The following is a 24232-nucleotide window of genomic DNA, read 5'->3' as shown; positions in this document are numbered from 1 at the left end:
GTCTTCTGTCCTTTTCTGGTCGTCTTCCGTCTTTGCCTGGTGGTCTTCCGACTTCTTCTGACCATCCTCCATTTTATTATGGTCGTCTTCGGTCTTCTCTCGGCCATCTTCTAGCATCTTATGGCAGTCTTCCTTCTTTTTCTGGTCATTCTCCATCTTCTTCTGACCATCTCCTGTCTTCTCCTGGCTGTCTTTTATCTCTTTTATCCACCTCTCTTGGCTTTCGACTATCCTCTTCTTGCTTTCTTCCATCTTCATATAGCCTGCATCCAACTTCTCCAACATCAATTTCTGGTCTTCTTCTGTATTCTTTTGCCCGTCTTTCACCTCCTTTCGATTACCTTCCATCTTCTCCACCGTCTTCTTTTCATTTTCTTTCATCTTCTTTTGATTTTCTTCCACCTTCCCCTCCATCTTCGTCATCATCATATCAAAGAGCGCATTTAACTGAGCCTCCATTTTCGTGTGGCCTCTGGTCTCAACTGGCATGCAGTAATTAACAAAAGATGATTTTTTTAAAAATATGAGTGTGCATTCACTGTACACCGACATTCTGGAATTTTCCCAATGGCGGTCGAAACCTTCAGTATCTGGTCCGTTGATTCACACTGATTGCAATGACATATCACACATGGGGTCTCTTCTAACTTCTGACACCACTTTGTTACAAATAAAACTCAGTCTGTTTCATTACTCTAATTTATTTCAGAATGCCCAATAAATGCACACTCACACACACTTCTAATCAGCTGTGAATGGCCACACTTACTAATTAAAGTCTATTTACAAACTGCACTTCCTTATGGCGCAGCAGGTATTCCAGCCCGTTGCTCTACCTGGGGAAGCTTAATCCTCACTTTCACTTCCTCATACAACAGCTGTGTGTGGACCGCTGGATCTGAACACAGGGCTACGGGCTACTCGACACACGATGACTATTTGTTGGTTCGATTCCACCACAGACAGTCCAGTAATTCACACAGTCACATGCAGCAAACAACTAAACAGCTTAACAGTATTCAACAGCAGGACAATATTCACAACAGTGAACATTAACACAGGTCCACTTATCCTCGCACTCACAATAGCGGATTTCCTCACTGAGTCATGGCGATCCTCAGTCCACAGAAATACACAAGCATACAGTACTCTCAGGTAGTACACGTCTTCCGTTCCGTCGTCTCCAGCCCATCTACTCATTGGTCTCTCCAACACCCCAATGCCAGCTCCTCGTTCAGACCTTGGTGGGACACTGGCGACAGCCAACACCTGTGTCGCTCTCAGCCCAGCCACTGAATCCCAACTCACTGAGTGTCACACTGACTAAACCATGGAGTCCAACTCTGACTTTGAGTCCAGGACTGACTGACTGTCCATGGCTAGCCTCCCTTTTTATAGCTCTGTGATTTCAGCGAGAATTTTCACGACGTCACTAGAGGCAGAACATTCTCGTTGAATCTCCAAGAAACTCACAGGTAAGCCAGCCGACGAGAACAATACACGGAAAGGCCGACCCCACCCTACAAGCCGGCTGGGAGATCCCAGGTCATGTGAGTCACTAGCCCCTTCTTGAAAGTACCAAAAGGGGCCACCACGGGGCTGGCACGGAACAATATATAATACAGATTATGAACAAGGGCTGAAACTAGAGAAAGGAACAGAATTAAACTTTCTCAATTAACTTACTTTCTTGCAAGTTCACTACTTTCAATTATCCTAACAGAAATTTGACTGATCTCAAATGTGTCTGCTATGACAAAAAACCACCAATGTCTATACAAATTGTGATACTTATTCACCAAGTTTGAACAAGTTGTTGGGATTTTAAAAATGGTCATTTTTAAACAAAGAGGGCTTCATCTAGGTATGAAGCTAATTAACAATTTTATTTGCATTATGGATGCACCCGAATTTTTCCCTTAGAAATTTTTTTAGGGTAAAAGAAGTTTCTGCTTAACGGACACTTTTCATCTTCAACAAAAACTGCTTCTGTAATATTTTAAATCATAAAATTGGACAGCTGTGTGCAATAGATTGGTCAACAGGGATAGTCTTGGTGGAATGAAAACCAATATTATGATTATTATTTTTATCAGATCAATGGCTGCAGACTCAGCAGTGTTGACCACAATGATACAGATGTTGATTCCCATAGGGAACCTGAAATATTTGTCCTGAATGAGTAAATTTATATTACCAATATAGTTGATCCGTTATTGGACATTATAAATTTTCCAGCTAACTCATTCCTGGTTGCCAGATTTCACCCCAGTGTGCTAGGTTGGACTCATAATACATTTTCGTGAAGGGTAGTTATTATTTCCATCCTATCTGTTTAAAAGAGATGGTAGTATGCAGTAACTTTAGAGAATATATAGGTTTCCAGTACATCTACTATGTTACGACTTATCTCACCTCGATAATAAGAGCGACGGGCGATGTGTGCATGTTTTGCTAGTATTTACTGGTGGTGATGAGAAATGAAAGACCGACTGGACATGTGCAAATTCAACTTTTTACAACAATGCGTGAAATCTCTAATGGCATTTGATCCTTTTTAACATGCATAAAGTACACTCTATGACTAATAACCCATCCTTTACAGTTGCTGGTGTTGATAACCAATGTCTTTGCATTGGATTGAAATGAGTCAAAATATTTAAGTTACACAGTGAATTTTTCCAGTAATTAGGGTACTGTTATACTTTATTTCCAATTTTAAGTTCCAGTACACTGTAGGCTTGTGTATTTTGCTACATAAGTTAGAAAGCTGATGTCACCTAGCAATCGATCACAGAATTGTTTGTAGTCAGGCCATCAATACATCACTTGCAGCTGCAATTGGTTTGCTATATTGCTAATGATGCTATTGATTATTTCACATTTGAGATGGAGCACGTTTTAACACACTGCAGACTGAGCAGGTGACGTTGGATCTTACAGTGTGGACTGAGCATTTTAGTGCGTTTACACATTTTTATACAAAAATAACTGAAACCTTACTTACAGACACAAATGTATTTTGGATTCAGCAATGTTTGAGCTACGCATGCATACCTTGTTTTCCAAAACTAGAGCTAAACCACTAACTTTTATAAATAAATTAAAACCCTTTTTTCTATTTTCTATTTTTTTAAATTTTAGCAATGCACATTAAAAATATCAAAAGTTACGTAGTCACACTCACCGTGATACATTTCTGAAACACAACATACATACTAATTGAGAAATGAAAAAAAATTACATTAATTGTAGAAATTGGCTCTAGTCATCAGCCGTGCGAGACCATGCAGCTATGAAGCTGCTTCGGTAGTAGACCTACCAACTTAGTATCATAACAGAATTAGGTTCTGATGATGTACTGCTACCTGGTATTTTTTTAATGAACTACAAGCACTGCGGAATGAGTTCCAGCAATCTGCTAACATATGTAGGACGTTGAAGCAGATATATAAGCACCAGAACTCAATACCGTATGGCATACGTCGCTCTTTCTCCACGGAACATTACCATCGACGTACGGTGCTCGTCTTCAAAATGTTAATATGCCTAGAGAGAGTATCCAACAGATAGCCACCACTCTTAGAGAATCAAACTGATCGGTTTCCTTGTCATTCATACAGAATAATAATAGTTTCATTAGTTTAATTATCATCATTTGTATGTTTCATAGCTAATTTTCTAGCAAGTATATTATTATCTGTTATTGAGGATGTACGTTATCTGTTGGATTTCCTGTCCTCTACTTCACTGGAATTTTAAGAACAGTACACATGATGTCCGACTACTGCTCACGAGTGTTTGATCACCAGGTCTGCCAGAGCCTGAACGGTGAATTCAGGTGTTCTGATCCTCCTCAAGAAGTCCAGAGTTTCTTTAGGTATAAACCCTCTGGCATCTACCATCAGACCAACCATATCTTGTTTTTGAATTCTGTATCTATTTTTAACTTCTTCACAGGATGGGTCATAGATTACCCTTTTATCATCACAGATGTTTTTTTGGCTGGTGTTTGTTGTCTTAAAAGCTTACAATCGGTTGATCATCATAGCCACTCCTTTAGCTCAGTCGAACGCTATATCAGCTCATCGTGTTGATCCATTTTTGGACAAGCATCGGACTTCTTCGTACACTTTGAAGTGATGTTGTCTATGAAAGTTAATTGTTTCTTTACAAATATTTTGTTGCGTAAAAATCAGACCCTAGATGTTTGTTATAAAAACTGGAAAAAGTGAATTAATATGGTAAAACTTTAAACAGAGCAAGGTATATGTACCCACCCTCAGATCCTCCCATCTGGTGTAGGATCTTCTTGAGATCTGAGCCACCTACCAGTCCAACAGTACATTTTGGTTTCACTTCATTTAGAAGAAACGTTTCCATGTCAGGTTCAACAACCTACAACAAAAGAAAAATACAGAGCTTTATTCCTAATTTATATAAGACTTATTAAACACACTGTATGCAGAGTAACAATACATTAAAAACTGTTACTGTGCACATAAAATGCTAAATAGGTGATCCTTGCTCTGGAGTAGTAGCATAGCCACAATGGGTCAATGGGGGGGTTATAGTTATAACATTATGATAGAACATAATGGTGGTTGCGTGTGTGGTACGCACATGCATGACTGTCATTATAAGTGTTGTGGTACCCTTTACTGAACTATGTGCCACGCGCCTTCATCTGCAGTCAACACGGTAGAGTGCAGCGCTGGATAGTGACGTCACGCCGACTTAACAGTATAAATTGGCGTGCAGGATGAGCTGCGAAACATTGCCATATGCCGACATGTTTACACCGTACTCCAGCCACGTAGGGGACCCGACTGAAAATGTGGTGTGGACAGGTGGACTAACGCAGATCGTGAGGTTTCACCTCTGCACGCGCAATCAGCCATTCCCTTTCTACCTCTCACTTGTCTTCCTTGCTTTCAGCAGACTCATTTTTTATTCTATTGTACAGAAGCATTTAGTTCCTTACTCTCAATTTCATGTGCTTTAAGATAGGGCTTCCCTTAATATTTATGTTCTGGCAACAAAACATTGTGACTTAAAGCACGCAAAGGAAGTGACAACAGTCATTCCCACTAATCAGCACTTTGTAAATAATATGTACATAGTTAAATTTCATGGTCACCAGCAAGAACACTCTTTAGTTTCAGTACAATTTAAAGTGAATGAATGCTTATAAAGTGGTGAATCATTAAAATTAAGTTTGTGTTTGTACAAGCGTTTGCTTCTGTACACAACAACAAGGACACCGATACAAGTGAATTATGTTGATATTCAGATAGGAACACAGGATAAATTCTTACATCAAAATACAGAACAATAAAAATATGATCAAGGTCAACAGTTTTACAGTGAATGGTTTGTTCAGTTTACAATCTAAAATCCGACTTTTGTGGTTTCTTAGAAAAGAGATTCAACAGATCTGTTGGTTCTACAATTATGTCTCTGAACGTTTATTTAGTTTATTGTCAGTTTCTGTTTATTTTATTTTATTAAAAATTCCATGGGGGTCTAACTCTCAGTCCCCCCCTTGGCTACGCCCCTGCTCTGAAGTCAAGTAGGTGCTACTGTTCACAGAATCTTATTCTACTTCTCGTGCCTTCGTAAGATAATGCAGTGACAGAGCAATAGATGAAAAATGCCAGCCTTTGGCCTTTATATCAAAAATTAAGTTCTCAATTGCACACTAGCCATCAGTATCTTGGAAAGGAGTGGCTATTCAACTGACAAGCCCGCTGCCATAATGGGTGAAATGCTGGTAATTTCATGACTAAAAAGGCCTAAAGACCTTGAATACTTTAACATTTGCAATCAATGAAATTAGTTTATGGTACCCTTCTGTGAACTTCTTCCTTCTATCAATCCTAATCTCCAATGACTTCTGTCTATAACCAAAAATGAAGATTAGGATGAAAGGTCACTATTCTGACACCAATGAGTGGAAATCATTCACACAGAACACAGGAAGTGTTAAAAAAAGTATGGAAGAATATAAGGGACTGTATCTACATGTCTACAAGTTTTAAAGCATCAGTCTGGAGCATTTAGGATACACCTTATAAAGATCAAAAGTTGACAAAAGTTCCACAGACTATGTGATAGTTTGTTATAGTGGTAATAATTTCTTTTCAGTTTCAAATTATTTAATCTGTAACTGTGAGGATTTTCAGTCTGTCAAAATGAATGCAGAATTAATAAAATTACAAAATACCTGAAAATATATAATTTAATTAAGAACAGAATAATATGCTTCATTCTTAAAAGAACATCATCAGATTCTATCAAATCACACTATTAATTGTATTATTATTCTATGAATTCATGAATATTATGAACAAGTATAAAAACATTTATGTTCAAAATTCTACCTTCCTAATAATTGTTAAAATGTTCAAACTTAATGATATATTCCTATTGTGCTTCCTCTCTCCTCAAGGACTGCAATGTGCTGTTCTGGCATCTCGTCAGCTGGTTTGTTTACCAGTAACATCCCGTTACATCAACCTCTGGTAATGTCATCAGCTTTTGCAGAATTGTACTTGTAGACTTTTTCTTTTCTTTCCTTTTCCTTTCATGTTTTAAATTATTTTGGAAATGATATAGGAGATGTTTAACATATACTCATCATCATCATCATTTCCCTTTATCCAGCTGTAGCCGGGTAGGGGCAAATATGCTTCCTCTCCACTTTCTTCGGTCTTTCCACCACTCCTCCTCCAACACTGTGTCCCAGTCCAGGTTTCTTTCTATAATGCTGCGTTGGATGGTATCCTTCCATCTTAATCGTGGTCGTCCACGGCCTCTCCTTCCTTGGATTTGCATTTCCATCACCCTTTTTGGCATTCTTTCATCGCTCATTCGCTTTATGTGCCCAAACCATCTTAGTCGGCTCTTCTCTATTCTATCATTCATTTTTTCCACTCCAATTTCTTCCCGGATTTTCTCATTCCTTATTTTGTCTCGTCTACTCTTCTGTATCATACTCCTCAAGAATTTCATTTCGGCTGCCTGTATTCGACTCTCATCCTTCTTTGTCATTGTCCAAGTTTCTGCTCCGTAAGTTGTTATGGGTACGTAATACATCTTGTACATAGTATCCTTTGCTTCCATTGGCACATCTTTGTCCCATAACATATTTCTTACACTATGATAGAAACAACTTCCAGCTTGAATCCTTTTACTAATCTCAGCATCCAGTCGAGCATTCTCCATTAATTCACTCCCCAGGTATTTAAACGTTTCCACTACTTCCAGGGGCTTGTCTGCAAGTCTAATCTGACCTTTCCCTTCTTTCTCCCCTCTAGTCATAACAAGAGTTTTACTCTTTTCTACACTTATTTTCAATCCACATTCTTCAATCTTCCCATTCACCACATTCAACTGTTCTTGAACCTTCCTGTCGTCTTCTCCCCAAATCACAATATCATCTGCAAATAACATCATGTTCATTTCTCTTCCTCCATATGCTGCTTTTGCTGTTCTCATGATGTCATCCATTACTATTGTAAACAGGATTGGTGATAGAACACTTCCCTGTCTCAGTCCACTAGTTATTTTGAACCAACGTGTCCTGCCAACTTGTGTTTGCACGCAACTACAACATTCCTTATACAATGCCATGATCATTTTTATTAATCCCTGTCCAATTCCTTTTTGCACCAGACTGTCCCAAACTTTCGTCCTAGGACACTGTCATATGCCTGTCATATACTATAAATATATAATTCTTTACAAGTTCCTTTACATGTTATAATTCTCATGTTAGGTCCGTATTGAAATGTACGTAAATACAAAGTATGTTACAAGTGTTATTATTTTTTATATCCACCTATTCAATACAAAGAGATCTTTTTAGAAATTAAATGTTTTTATAAAATGTTAAGGGACATGTTTCGCCCATATTAAGGGCATCATCAGCCTCAAACTCAAACCTGTATGGTGAAAAATCAGGATCCTGATTGCTCTTACAAGTCATAAAAAGAAGATATCATTGTAGGTGTCTGTCCAAACACACAAATTGTTAGAATGTCCTTGGCTAAAATTGCAGTATCAAGCTGCATGTCAAAAGTTCAACGCTCCGGAAAGTATAATCGTGTGAACGCTCCGGAAACTATAATCGTGTGAACTTTTGACATGCAGCTTGATACTGCAATTTTAGCCAAGGACATTCTAACAATTTGTATGTTTGGACAGACACCTACATTGCTATCTTCTTTTTATGACTTGTAAGAGCAATCAGGATCCTGATTTTTCACCATACAGGTTTGAGTTTGAGGCTGATGATGCCCTTAATATGGGCGAAACATGTCCCTTAACATTTTATAATAATATTTAATTTCTAAAAGATCTCTTTGTATTGAATAGGTGGATATAAAAAATAATAACACTTGTAACATACTTTGTATTTAAGTTCCTTTACGTCGCACTGACACAGTTAGGTCTTATGGCGACGACAGAACAGGAAATGGTTAGGAGTGGAAAGGAAGTAGCTGTGGCCTTAATTAAGGTACAACCCCAGCATATCTACCTATAAAAATGAAATTGAATTGATCCACCTTTTTTCAATACATAATATGTTGTTAATATAATCACAACATTTTTTTATTCACTTTCGGTGTCTATGGAGACCATCATCAGCTGAAACCCCTCCTCTCCCCCTTCCTGACCCACCCCTTTTCCTCCCTTAATGATGGTCAATGCTTCTAGCAAACTCTAGCACTTGCTCCTTGCCACTCTCCACGCATACATCAGGCCGTTTGAGGTGAGTCTCCTACTTAACTTTATAGTGTTTTGCCCTATTTCCAATATCTCACTTTAACTTTTTTTTCATACTTCAGGTTCCGAACTGGATCGAGGACTCTCTGGCCATATATCCACTTTCTCTTTGTCTGCAATGTGATCCACTTCTTTGAGTACCTCATAAATGACGGCTTCTTTATATGAGTTGATGTTACAAGCCACCAGCAAACTTACTTATGTTACTTTATTATCAATACTCTGTGGAAGGACTGCATCCCATGTCAGTTTTTGGATGTCCATGTTTTATTTAACCTAGTGTTTAGCAGTGCTACGCTTGAGACTTTTTAATCATTCCAAAGTGATCAAGTCTTTAAACATTTGTTAATATCCTCACTTTCATTTTATACTTTGACCAACAAGCACATAACTTGTTTATATTCTTTTAAGCATTGTATTTTTACCTCATCTTATTAATGTCACTTATTACTGAGGTTTTATTATATGTACTACATACTTTTATATCTTTGTTCACACAACCTGTTTCAGCTGATGATGGTGTCCATAGACACCGAAACCGGTACTGAATAAAAAAAATGTTGTGATTATATTAACAACATATTATGTATTGAAAAAAGGTGAATCAATTATTTTCCCTCTATTGTATGTTATCTCCTTTCAATACAGACCAGATATGAAGTTTTTAATGTTGAAAGTACAGTACAGTATATGCGATGAATAACGTGAGGTTGATAGTTAGCAGTGGCGATCTGACAGACTGAAGCCTAGCACACCTATCCCGCCCGGTCCCCGCTTCTATCCGATAAACAGCGGCAAGCTGCGCGTGGCGGTCGAGGGGAGAGGGACGAGAGTCTTGGCTGCAATATCAGTCTCCGATGCCTTGCTCTCAGAAATACGTGCGACGTTTTCTCTCACTGCTTTTAAGTGTTGTAAATGGAAGAATGTGTCTGATGCTTACATTATAATGTGTTTTAGACTTCCATCATTGTAGGATTCCAGCAAGATATAGCAGATATCTCGGATTCAGGAGGTCAAATGGACTGTATCACGATTGACCTGTCGAAAGATTTGATAGGGTGGATCATGGTAGACTACTGGCAAAAATGAGTGCAATAGGACTAGAAAAAATAGTGACTGAATGGGTGGCTATTCCTAGATAATAGACAAAAGAGTAGCGTTACAAAAATGTTGCAATGTTTGGGTTGGGAAGAATTGAGAGAAAGAAGAAAAGCTGCTCGACTAAGTGGTATGTATGTCTCAAGTATTATTACAATATTATAAGTCCACCTGTTCAATACAATACAATATGATCCACTATTTCATATGGTCAAATATTTTTTATACATAATACATAAAAGTCAAAGGTACATGTTTCACCCTCCTTACGGGCATCATCAGCCTATATCAATCTTAAAAATAATACATATACTTATAAATTATAGGTTAAAATGTTGAAAAATGATTTCGTAAAACATTATACAATAACATCTAAAACAATGATAATGCACCAAAGTATGTTAAAAGAGAGTGAATTAACAGTTTTGAAGATTAAAACGTGATTAAACATGAAATTTTGAGAGTTTAAAACTAAAATGGATCCATATTTTTATAATATCATTAAGACTGTGATGGCCTTGAGTGTAAACACAATCATCAAAGAGGGATGTTTCTTCAATTCCCAAGTTGAATCCAAGGTGGTAAAATCACTGTCAGTTATTTAAAACGGAAATGTGAATGTAATAAACAAGTTAAAATGTATATGTTTGGGATATCTGAAAGTCGAGAAGAAAATGGAACTTCTGGAGAGGCGTTGCTTATGATAAAACGTATGTCAAAGCTAGCGGAGTTCGGAAATTATGTGGTAGTCGAATGGATCTAGAAGATAGTCAAGTTGATGTTATAATTCCGTTGAAACATTTGTTGGAAGAAATGTTCAGGATTTTTCGTACGGAGCGTATTAAGTACGTCAGGTTGTTACAGCAGCGCTAGCTTGACTGGGTTTTCGACTTCTAGTATTATAACGGTGTGGCTGAGGCAGTGACGGACATGGAGGGGGGGTAATGGTGGGTGGATCCTTGCGCGCATGTGTTGTTATTGGCGGGCTGTTAGGAGCAAGATGGGCGGGCCTATCATTTGACGAGGTGGTGGAAGCTTTAGAACAAGAAGTTCTAAAGGTTGGCGGGATTGTATTATGTTTTGAATTCACCATGCCTAATAACTTTGGAGTTAGCTCATATAAAGGATTTTTTGCTTCCGTGATATCGTTAAGATTATGGTCTTTGTTATAGGCTTGGTCTAAAAAGATGTAAAGATTTTCTAATTCATTCATAAGTTTTCCTTTGCCTATGCATTTTAGAATAGTGAGATCTTTATCAATTGATGTAAACTGATGTCCTGTTTCACTCATGTGCGAGCTCATCGCTGAATATTTGTTGTGCTTTAAGGCATTATAATGCTCCATATATCTCGTAAGAAAGCTGCGCCCAGTCTGTCCAACATAACTAAATCCACACTGAGCACAAGTGAGTCTGTAAATACCAGATCTCGAAAAACGGCTGTTTTTATAATTGACTTTATTATGATTAAAAAATATACTTTGATTTGTATTTACTGTTCTGAAAGCAATATTAGTGTCGTATTTCTTCAGTGTGTTGGCGATCTGGTGGATGGCTGGGTTATTATATGTAAACGTAGCGAAACTAGTTTTTTTAGGTTTATCCGGAATGAGATTCGTGGATAGTTTATATTTAACTTTATTGATTAACTGGTTAATCATTTCAACCTTGAACCCATTAAGCTTGGCCAAGTTCCTTATATAGTTTAATTCTATTTTTAAGTTGTTAGGGGATAGTGGGATTTTTAAGGCTCTGTGTATTAAATTATAGAATGATGCTTGTTTTTGAGATTTAGGATGTAAAGAGGAATTATTTATGGTTATAGGAGACTGTGTGGGTTTTCTGTAGATTTGAAAATCGAAAGTATTATTGGCGCGCGTGATCGTTATATCTAAAAAATTTAAGGACTGTTTAACTTCGTCTTCTTTCGTAAATTTTACATTAGGATCAATTTTATTTAAAATCTCTAAAACTTCGTCGCTGTTAGTAACATTTTTGTCAATAACTACAAAAGTGTCGTCCACAAATCTCAGCCATAAACATATACCTTTTATATGTTCTTTAATTTTAGTGTATTCTATTGAGTCCATGTAAATATCAGCCAAGATGCCGGACAAAGGGTCACCCATGGCTAAGCCAGTCTGTTGATAAATCTTACCATTAAAGGAGAAAAAGTTGTTATCCATAAAAACAACATTCCCGTACGTCCGATTATTAACTGCCGTAATAGCCCTACCTATAAAGTTTCCAAATATATCCACGGTTTTCTAAAACAACATTATAAGTTTAATAATAAACTTCCTTTAAAGAATTCAATCAAATTTTGCGATATTTTAAGTAAATTTGACTTACAACCTAACCATATAATGTGTTCCTATGATGTCATAAACATGTACCCGAATATACCTACTAAAGAAACAGTCAAAATTATCTATGACAATATTTCAAAACATAGCAGCCTGAGTAAGCTGGAAATTGATGAATTTATGAAGATCCTGAATTTTGTATTGAATAACAACTTTTTCTCCTTTAATGGTAAGATTTATCAACAGACTGGCTTAGCCATGGGTGACCCTTTGTCCGGCATCTTGGCTGATATTTACATGGACTCAATAGAATACACTAAAATTAAAGAACATATAAAAGGTATATGTTTATGGCTGAGATTTGTGGACGACACTTTTGTAGTTATTGACAAAAATGTTACTAACAGCGACGAAGTTTTAGAGATTTTAAATAAAATTGATCCTAATGTAAAATTAACGAAAGAAGACGAAGTTAAACAGTCCTTAAATTTTTTAGATAAAACGATCACGCGCGCCATTAATACTTTCGATTTTCAAATCTACAGAAAACCCACACAGTCTCCTATAACCATAAATAATTCCTCTTTACATCCTAAATCTCAAAAACAAGCATCATTCTATAATTTAATACACAGAGCCTTAAAAATCCCACTATCCCCTAACAACTTAAAAATAGAATTAAACTATATAAGGAACTTGGCCAAGCTTAATGGGTTCAAGGTTGAAATGATTAACCAGTTAATCAATAAAGTTAAATATAAACTATCCACGAATCTCATTCCGGATAAACCTAAAAAAACTAGTTTCGCTACGTTTACATATAATAACCCAGCCATCCACCAGATCGCCAACACACTGAAGAAATACGACACTAATATTGCTTTCAGAACAGTAAATACAAATCAAAGTATATTTTTTAATCATAATAAAGTCAATTATAAAAACAGCCGTTTTTCGAGATCTGGTATTTACAGACTCACTTGTGCTCAGTGTGGATTTAGTTATGTTGGACAGACTGGGCGCAGCTTTCTTACGAGATATATGGAGCATTATAATGCCTTAAAGCACAACAAATATTCAGCGATGAGCTCGCACATGAGTGAAACAGGACATCAGTTTACATCAATTGATAAAGATCTCACTATTCTAAAATGCATAGGCAAAGGAAAACTTATGAATGAATTAGAAAATCTTTACATCTTTTTAGACCAAGCCTATAACAAAGACCATAATCTTAACGATATCACGGAAGCAAAAAATCCTTTATATGAGCTAACTCCAAAGTTATTAGGCATGGTGAATTCAAAACATAATACAATCCCGCCAACCTTTAGAACTTCTTGTTCTAAAGCTTCCACCACCTCGTCAAATGATAGGCCCGCCCATCTTGCTCCTAACAGCCCGCCAATAACAACACATGCGCGCAAGGATCCACCCACCATTACCCCCCTCCATGTCCTTCACTGCCTCAGCCACACCGTTATAATACTAGAAGTCGAAAACCCAGTCAAGCTAGCGCTGCTGTAACAACCTGACGTACTTAATACGCTCCGTACGAAAAATCCTGAACATTTCTTCCAACAAATGTTTCAACGGAATTATAACATCAACTTGACTATCTTCTAGATCCATTCGACTACCACATAATTTCCGAACTCCGCTAGCTTTGACATACGTTTTATCATAAGCAACGCCTCTCCAGAAGTTCCATTTTCTTCTCGACTTTCAGATATCCCAAACATATACATTTTAACTTGTTTATTACATTCACATTTCCGTTTTAAATAACTGACAGTGATTTTACCACCTTGGATTCAACTTGGGAATTGAAGAAACATCCCTCTTTGATGATTGTGTTTACACTCAAGGCCATCACAGTCTTAATGATATTATAAAAATATGGATCCATTTTAGTTTTAAACTCTCAAAATTTCACGTTTAATCACGTTTTAATCTTCAAAACTGTTAATTCACTCTCTTTTAACATACTTTGGTGCATTATCGTTGTTTTAGATGTTATTGTATAATGTTTTACGAAATCATTTTTCAACATTTTAACCTATAATTTATAAGTATATGTATTATTTTTAAGATTGATATAGGCTGATGATGCCCGTAAGGAGGGTGAAACATGTACCTTTGACTTTTATGTATTATGTATAAAAAATATTTGACCATATGAAATAGTAGGTCATATTGTATTGTATTGAACAGGTGGACTTATAATATTGTAATAATACTTGAGACATACGTCAACTTCAATACGGAACCAAAATGAGAATAGTTACTTGTAAGTGGTATGTTCCGAGCTGTCAGCGGAGAGATGGCGTGGAATGACATTAGTAGACGAATAAGTTTGAATGCCGTCTATAAAAGTAGGAAAGATCACAATATGAAGATAAAGTTGGAATTCAAGAGGACAAACTGGGGCAAATATTCATTTATAGGAAGGGGACTTAGGGATTGGAATAACTTACCAAGGGAGACGTTCAATAAATTTCCAATTTCTTTGAAATCATTTCAGAAAAGGCTAGGAAAGCAACAGATAGGGAATCTGCCACCTGGGCGACTGCCCTAAATGCAGATCAGTATTGATTGATTGATTGATTGATTGATTTCAGAGAATTAAAGTAGGCAAAGCTTTATCTGACCCTGTAATAATTAAGAGGGGAATTCCTCAAGGCAGCATTATCGGACCTTTATGTTTTTCTTATACTGGATATATAAATGATATGAGTAGAGAAGTAGAATGAGATATAAGGCTTTTTGCGGATGATGTTATTCTGTACAGAGTAATAAGTAAGTTAGAAGACTGTGAGCAACTGCAAAATGACCTTGATAATGTTGTGAGATGGACAGTTCGCTATGGTATGATTATAAATGGGGTTAAAAGTCAGGTTGCGAGTTTCACAAACAGGAAAAGTCCTCTCAGTTTTAATTACTGCATTAATGGGATGAAAGTTCCTTATGGAAATCACTGTAAGTAGCTAGGTGTTAATATAAGGAAAGATCTTCATTGGGGTAATCACATAAATGGGATTGTAAATAAAGGGTACAGATCTCTGTACATGGTTATGAGGGTGTTTAGAGGTTGTAGTAAGGATGTAAAGGAGAGGGCATATAAGTCTCTGATAAGACCCCAACTAGAGTATGGTTCCAGTGTATGGAACCCTCACCAGGATTACTTGATTCAAGAACTGGAAAAAAATTCAAAGAAAAGCAGCTTGATTTGTTCTGGTGGATTTCCAACAAAAGAGTAGCGTTACAAAAATGTTGCAAAGTCTGGGCTGGGAAGACTTGGGAGAAAGGAGACGAGCTGCGTGGCTAAGCAGTATGTACAATTTACGAACTTCATCGTGTAGATCCGTATTGATACAGTTAAAACTAAGAAACTGTTTTAATATGTTTTTAATTAAACAGTTCACTTGTAAAGTGATGTGTATTGATTGGGTGGACCAAAACCTAACATTGTTCCTTAGTTTTAAGCGGTATGTTCCGGGCTGCCAGAGGAGAGATGGCATGGAACGACATTAGTAGACAAATAAGTTTGAGTGGTATCTTTAAAAGTAGGAAAGATCACAATATGAAGATAAAGTTGGAATTCAAGAGGACAAATTGGGGCAAATATTCGTTTATAGGAAGGGAAGTTAGGGACTGGAATAACTTACCAAGGGAGATGTTCAATAAATTTACAATTTCTTTAATCATTTAAGAAAAGGCTAGGAAAACAAGAGATAGGGAATCTGCCACTTGAGCGACTGCCCTAAATGCAGATCAGTAGAGACTAATTGATTGAAAACCCACTATCTTCTGAATACTGGATATTGCCCGCACTTAAGAGACTGCAGCTATCGAGTGCGGTAATTATATAATTTAATGGACTTTGAATTGTTGTGCTTTACTAATATGTGACTTAATTTAGTAGAGTGAACAAAGGGGAATCTTTTAGGTGTGTGTAATAATTGAGCTTATTCTGGTTATATAGTACAAAATCGAACTTAGCTGTCCACAAACGTAACTCTGAAACTCAACAATGTACCTCAGTTACAATGGAATGTAAAAAAATGAATTTGACTGAGCTTAATACACAGCTGGCAATTAAAGAAGGATGTAAGTCAACATAACTGATTTAATGGACACGATATCCATTATTACTCTTGCTTGGTATGATGTACAGAACATGGGACCGTCTGACTCCACCATGGGTGGCAATAACTGCTGTTGCTACACGATGTAGCAATGAGACCAAGAGACTTTGGATGTCCATCTGGGATATCTTCGCCCATGCTGCTTCGTTGTGTGGCCAAAATTCGTCTGTTGTGGGGGCGGGTGTCTTGTGGCAGGCCAGTTGTTGTCTGACGCATTTTCCATGCAAGAGATTTGGTGAATGCACAGACCAAAGGAAGTAATGTGATATGGCAGTCATCTACGAACCACCCTAAAGATAACAACAGGCTCTTACATCTCCGCAATGAAACAGTTATGGTTAGTGTACCAGCGAACAAAATAGGTACGAGCAGGATGGCACCTAATATCATAAATTCAGGTGCCGGGCTGGTATGACAGTACATAATGCAGGACTTGGCCAGGCATGCACCAAAATACTGCAAAACTGTCGTGCTGCAAACAGAAGCAGGATTCATTGGAGAAGATTACGGCAGGCCATTCATCCCTCCAAGCCAAACATTTCACACATCATTGCAGCCACAGGCACCTGTGGTGAGCAGCCTGTAGCAGCTGCAGAAATGAGCGCCTGGAGAAGATGCCCCGCTGTTGGATACAGCAACAAACCACGAGTATGGATACAGGCTGATGTGCCACATGTCTGAAATCTGAGCAAAGCTGTTTGATGTGGATGTACAATTTGTAATCACCATCACACCAGATGTCTATCCTCACACTTATTGGTGCAATGGGGCTATTGACTTCCTGCATGTCGTCCATGACATCCCTCCTTGATCTACTGATCCCATATCTACTTCACTGTGGTTGCATTTCTTCCAATGTGAGAAGCAATTTCATAGTAGGAGAATCTACAATCCGCAGTCAAAGGCAGAAATCTGTTTGTATGTTGTCATGTCTTGGACGAAGCATGCTAACTCCATCTGTACATACGAACAGGGGGAGAAACACAATGTCACTCCTCTCAGCAGCTCTTTGACCTCTGCTTACATACTGCTTATCGGTGTCATCATTTACGCACGTGGTGTGCTACTTGGTTGAACAACTAATCACAACATCATCCTACCTAGCCCCCCAAGGTGGGATCTAATCAGGTGATTCTTTTGGTGTTGTAATTTTAATGGCCGGCAATTTAGTTACATCCACACCAAGCAAGTGGCTGAGTGGTTTGATTCACGTAGTTGTCGACTTGTATTGTAATCGAAACAGACTTTCAACCTATTAGGTCGTGTTACGTACATTTAGTACGTGTTGAAGAGATGTTAAGTACAGAACAAAAATGGCCAACCAGACACCAGTGGGATCCGAACCCACAACCTCCCGATTTCGCGTCGGTTGCTCTATCAATTGAGCTATGGTGGGCCAGGCCATCTTTGTTCTGTTGGAAAGGATCTGAGCTACAGGTCTGGTACTACTACCATAACACTGTAGAGTGCGTTTAAGTTGTCCGTTGAGGGCCAAGTCAATGAATATTGAATTTTCACGACCGCATTGTAATCGAAACAGACTTTCAACCTAGCAGTTGCTTTACTTACTGGTATTTACTTGCTAGCAAGCATTTGCTTAATATTCCAGCAAATGCTGAATTCTACATGAATAAAACCTAGCATGTGCTAGTACTATGCAACCATCTGCTTAAGATTTACGAAGCCAGTCTCAGTTTAGCTTGAAGTTTGTTCTGTGACGACTTAGTGTTGCCTTCTGGTTGATTTAATGACGCAAATTGTGAATATCCGATGCAGGAAACTCTATAATCCCAGACGGCATAGTGATGAACGTGCATACAAACATTTGTATAGATTTAACGAAGAAAATGTTGAATTAATTTCGAGCTCTTTCTTGGGAGAAAGTGACGACACGCGTGGTGGTGCGTTAACATCGAAGGATCGAATGCAGTTATTTCTTCGTTTTGTTGGCGATCCGGGTTCCCAAGTTGGGACAGGAGAAGATACGCGAGTGCATCAAAGTACTGTTAGTAAAACCATTGATTTTGTCAGCGAGAAAATTTTTCAAAAAGCACATCAATGGATAAAATTTCTGTCACGGCCACAAGAAATCAATATAGTTAAGAGACAAATGGCAGCAACGCTTTAACTTTCCTTGTGTGATCGGTGCTCTTGACTGTACACATGTACCAATTTTAAAGCCACGACTACACGGCGATGGATATATCAACCGCAAATATTTTGCTTCTATCAATGTACAAGCAACATGCAATTCAAGCGAACTTTTTACAAGTGTTTATGCTAGCTAGCCTGGTTCTGTTCACAACAGTCACATATTTAAGAATTCACGTGTGTATGAAGGATTGCGAGACCATGCAGGAGCTGCAATACTGTTGGGTTATGGGTTATGGGCTTGTACCTTGGATGCTAACTCCTTACCGAATCCACAAGAAGAAAATTACAATCGTGTGCATTCTCAAAACAGAGCAATTATTGAAAGATGTTTTGGTCAGCTGAAGAGATGTTTCCCTCTAGTAGCAAACAAAGTCGGAATCTCTCTACAGAAAATTTCACGCATTATCATCTGTTGCTTTGTGCATTTAAGAGATGAGGACAATTTTGATAATGTTTATACTGAAGAAAACGATGATGATGGTGCTGGTGATGGGGGTGAACAAGAATATGGTTATGATGACATGAGAAGATGTGGTATACAGAGAAGAAATGAAATTGCTAATATTGTTTCAACAAGTTGCTGTAAATTAACTATGAAAGTAGTAAAGCACTGTTATCTGGAAATGACAACAAGATTTAACAGTTGTGTGGCTTGTATTTTTCATTTAACTTATACTCTCACATTGTTATAAATTTATTTGTGATTCACTTCATCTTGTACGCTACTGTATCATTCGCCTTAGTTGAATACAAATACAAACATTTATCTCTCTGATTTTATGTTCCACATGTCATCCAAACTGTATGTAGGTTTGTTCACTAAGTTTAAGTTTGAAGCTAATTTCCGTTCTTCTACTTCCTGCTGTTGCATGCGAGCTAACTTAAGCTGTTCCAATAACACCAGTCTCTGAAGTTCCATGATCGAAAGTCTTTCCGTCTCCTCAGTCTCTGCACCTAACTTTATTTTCTTGTATTTTCCTGGTGCTGGTGTCGTACTCTGTAGCGGTATGCTGTTATCATTGATAACAGCTGCATGTTCCTTACTTCCTCCTACAGCACATCCTCCTGACGTGTTGATGAAATAGAATTATTGACCTTGATCTACAGATTAATAACATGAACTCAACATGAATGATTCATAAAAGAAAGAAATACGTTAGGCCTAATGATTCTTTTTCTAATTACTACACAGCTTGCAGTGATACAGTATTTCATCAATAAGTCTAAAATGTTTAATACCGGGTGAGTTGGCCGTGCAGTTAGGGCCGCACAGCTGTGAGGTTGCATCCGGGAGATAGTGGGTTCGAACCCCACTGTCAGCAGCCGTGAATATGGTTTTCAGTGGTTTCCCATTTCACAACAGGCAAGGCTACGGCCACTTCGTTCCCACTCCTACGCCTTTCCTATCCCATCGTCGCCAAAAGACCTACTTGTGTTGGTGCGACGTAAAGCAAATTGTTAAAAAAATAAATTAATAAACATACCTGGTATACGAGTCAATGTTGGATTTTGTTGTCCTTCCATTAAATTTAGAAGGTCCTCCTCCCACTTCTTCAACTCTATCTTCCTGTTTCCTGTAGTGTTAAACTGTTTGATCATTGAAATAAAGTGATAATTTACGTCAATTTCTACATCTGTTTCTAATATCTCTGACATCGTAGAACACTGAATATGCATTGCAGGGAATGGAAACAAGCTGTAAACATCAGTACCACCGAATGCAAAACTCGTATGGTTACGGCGGTCAACACGTGTTTCTATACTAACTTAACATCTTATTGGCAACCAGCATGCTTTGCGCGACTAGAAAATGATGGTTGGAATATTCCAAGAAGTCAGCATATGCTGAAAAAACTTGCAGCAATTTCTAGTCAGCACAAGCAAAAGGTTATTCATATCAATTTAAGCAAATGCTTTTACTTATTGCTTGTGCTTGTAGAATGTTCTACATTTTTATGCATATGTCCCAATACCTGACAGTAAATACTAGTACATGTTTCGTCCACTCAGTGGAATCTTCAGATAATTACCACTAGTACTACACCATTCACACTGAATTATTAAAAGAGAACATTGGAACTAAAATCTATGGGAAAACAAGTAGGCCCTACATGACTCATTAAAGTCTAGAACGAAACACTAAATTAAAATATGAACAGAAAGTTCACCTGTCACAGATATACTCTTTGTACAATACATACATTTTGATATATAACTAAACAAAAGGAACAAACAAGTAATAAATCATGCATGTTTGTCCTTTCCTCATCTTCCTGTTGTTCCCTCTTCCCGTACTGATCTGTCATTATGTTTATACTTTTATACTACCGGTACTGTGTGTTCCTTTTCATCTCTGAACATATGATTTAACATTTTGATATGTTTGTAAGTTATTCCAGCTTAGAAGAACACTAAGAAATGAATAAGACACAACACTGAAGGAGTACCTGAACAGGTGCAGTCAGTGTACCATCCACATCGAAGAGACATAAAATTTTGTTCCTTGGTAACATCGTATTCAAATAGGAAGAAAACCAACAGCTGCTTGATGAACCTCTTCTACCTGCAATTGTCAGGAAACCAGTTCTGAAATAAACCAAAAAATCAGTAATAATCTGTTACAGTACACAAATCCAAAACATCCTTTTTTTAGAGGTTAGGAAAACAAAAAAATGGACCAATATTTAGTTTTAAACTAGTCTTTGTAAATTAGTGCCTACATGGCAAAGCTGGTATATTGAATTCTGGTTACTGATATATAAACATGAAGGGGGAAAATGAGTGGTACGAATAAAAATAATGGAAATAGATGGATCTCTGAAAAAAATTTTTTTGCTGCATTCTGACATTTTTTCTTTAGAATTTCTTTTTTAGCAGATAGGCCTAGATTAATTTATACAAAAAGAGGCTAGTCTTAACCATTTAATGTAGGCCTTGTCCGTGACCGTGAATTAACAGCCACAATTTCAACACCTGACGATGGAGCTTAGATACTGAAACGCGTGGTGATGTACAAAATCCAATAAAAATTTGTGACTGGTAATAAGATTTAATTATTCATAAAGAAAAAAAAGGGGGCTATAGATTGGGAATTGTAAAACACACTGGCCGAAAAGAAACACAACTAACTAACGTGGCAAACTAAATAATTCAAACCGGCTTTCAACTTTGACGTTTTGTCGAGGTAACAAACAACACTTGTGAAATACATAGGCCTACATTTTTATACACAAATCTTTACATCTGAACAACCAATTACCGATTACCGTCAGTTCTACGAGAAGGCGAGAAATATCTCCATGTAACAAAAGTGCAAACGTAGACAATGGTTAGTTCAAACAAATTCGCTTTACATTACATCATCTCTTAGATCAAACGTGTCATGCTCTTTATGAATAATATGTAAACAAACCATCGATAATCGTGGCATGAACGAGTACGATATGGTACGATACCTTGGTAGGAAATATATCAGTGCAGTGCACGTTCAGTTTACTCCTTGAAAATAGCTGTCAGGTGAAGAAATCTGTGAATCTGTGCGATTATTTCAGATTCGGGGAGGGGGTGCACCGTGCCGTGAAAGTCTTATTGGGCTTTCGGTACCAGTCCGTAACTATCCTCAAGTAGTACTTGAACCCTTGTTAAATTGCGTCGGTAGAGTTCAGACATCTTCACAGACTTCACACACAACTTCATAGACCAAAAGCATCACGCAAATTAGCAAAGATTAATTTCAAATTTGATGTAATCATATTGTATATGCCCTTTCGGGTGCTTTTTTTTCTTTCTATTAATTAATAGATAGCAACAACGCAACCATGAGCGTCTCGGCCAATAAGTAGCCATGGCTGGTCCGTGTTCCTACAGCTCTGCACTCTGATCGGTCAACCGAGCACGGCTCTACGCCTCTGTAATCGGGAGACGGGACAGGGCTGGACCTCACGGCTGTCCCCAACCATCGGCTGTCCTGAGGATGGTTTTCCTCCCCATTCAGGGGAGGAATGAAAACATTTTAGTGGTAGTAGTAATGGGCGTCTACTGTATTTACCCATGTATTTTACATTAAGTTGTGTTGGTAGTGAATTGTTTTTGGTGAATAGCTGCCCAATTAGACTAATACAAATGTTTGCATCAATACTTTTCCCTTGCATTTCCCGGTCTTCCTGCCAGCCTATATTCCCTGCACAACTGAGGGACTGAAAATGAAATGATCGAGTACCTCTTGTATATTTTCTAACACAGTGCATTAAAATTTTGGTATTTTTATTTAAATCTGATACACTGGTACGGTAATTATGCGATACCAAATACACGACACTTACGGATTTCGCCTTGCTAAAATGGGAGACAATTCGACGGTGGCGCTCCTAGTGACTTGACCTGAACAAATCGCGCTAAATTCAAATATCAATGGAAATGTATATACGGAAATGGATGAATAAATTACGTCTAGAAAGAAAGTGGTATTGAGATATTAACTTCGAAGTTGCTAAAGCAATTCTGGATAAATGAATGAAGAATCATTTAAAAGGTTATTATTCAAAGATTGAAATTAGACATATAAACAAGGTGCAAAATGGACTGCTATGAAATGGCTTGATCTTTCATTTATGCATTAATTTTTTAGCTTTAGCATACCTGCCTGAAATCTTACGGTTGGATTTGTCTTTTTTCCTCATTTAAAAACACTGTATCATCACATTAAGACATTTGTCAATAAAAATATCGGCACATTCCTTACACATATCATGCAATGAGTTAACATTTAAGTTAATAGCTGGACAATTTTCCTCTTAACATGAAGCCTACTAACAGAAAGAAAATCTATAAAATCCCGGCTTTAATCTGAGAAGAGGGATAAAAGAAAGGAAAGTTTGAAAATGTTGTCGATAGTGATGCTTTGAGGAATATTTACGTACCTTAGAGTAAAAATGTAACATACCCTTAAAAATTTAACATACCCTTGGCTGTATAGTCGAGAATTTTTAAAGTCGCTGGCCCGGAAATGATCTGAACAGATCTTATAATTCTTATACAAGCGTAACGTCCCTTCTTTCTTTTACACTTTATCCAAATCGCTTCTGTGACATTTCAAAACCCACAGATCACACCTACAACAACACATCGGTATTGAAGGTTAACTGCTGCACTATACAATAAAATATGCGTATTATATTTTAAGCCCGTTAAAACGTGGGTCGAGCAGGTCAGAATATTATGAAGTACTATAAAAATCTCTGTCACTGGAAGAATATATATGCAAACACAATATTACTTACATTTTCTTGTCACGAGGGAACCTGAAGAACGACCGCGCATTTTTCTCTACTTCGTAATTACTACAGCCAAACACAGCACATACCTTTCCGCTCATGTTGAGAGGAGATATCAAGGAATGACACACGCTACTATTCAATTATGTCAACTCACTGAAAACGCATAAATAACACCAAAAACTTCACACAAAAATACACGTGCTCTTGTGACAGAATCAGTACCGTTCAGGTCTATCCGCTAGAGTGAGCTCCAACAGCTGTCCCTCGATATCTCGCTCAGTGTCGCGTATTATTTCATATGTGAAAATCTGCAATTTGGTTTTTAATAGAACATAACATGAGCTGCTTTTTGATGTTCTTCATTGGGTGAGGTTATTGTCTCCACGAAACAATATGCCAAACGAATACCGCGTATCAGATTATTATATACATCGTAATAACAACTTGAAAGTAAAAGTATC

The 24232-nt window shown here is 37.5% G+C and overlaps 1 protein-coding gene across 6 annotated transcripts in view; it reads right to left on the bottom strand.

Annotated features, from left to right (window-relative positions):
• Pmm2 (phosphomannomutase) overlaps window positions 1–22139 on the bottom strand; it is a 54549-nt gene extending 32410 nt beyond the window's left edge. Inside the window, exons 1-3 of one of the 6 annotated variants that reach the window (XM_067149712.2) lie at window positions 21951–22139; window positions 20943–21081; window positions 4281–4398 (exon numbers count right to left, since the gene is read on the bottom strand). In XM_067149712.2, the coding sequence (XP_067005813.2) occupies window positions 4281–4398; window positions 20943–21008 (184 nt within the window). In that variant the 5' untranslated portion in view covers window positions 21009–21081; window positions 21951–22139. Of the gene's footprint in view, window positions 1–4280; window positions 4399–20942; window positions 21082–21628; window positions 21718–21754; window positions 21889–21950 lie in introns of those variants that run through there. The other 5 variants (XM_067149709.2, XM_067149711.2, XM_067149714.2 and 2 more) reach the window with 5 other exon arrangements.
• Between the last annotated feature and the right edge of the window lie 2093 nt (window positions 22140–24232).

Source organism: Anabrus simplex, chromosome 6 (assembly GCF_040414725.1).
Source record: "Anabrus simplex isolate iqAnaSimp1 chromosome 6, ASM4041472v1, whole genome shotgun sequence".
NCBI classification, from domain to species: domain Eukaryota; kingdom Metazoa; phylum Arthropoda; class Insecta; order Orthoptera; family Tettigoniidae; genus Anabrus; species Anabrus simplex.
Note: the sequence above shows the minus strand (reverse complement) of the source record. Positions and strands in the feature narration are given on the sequence as shown.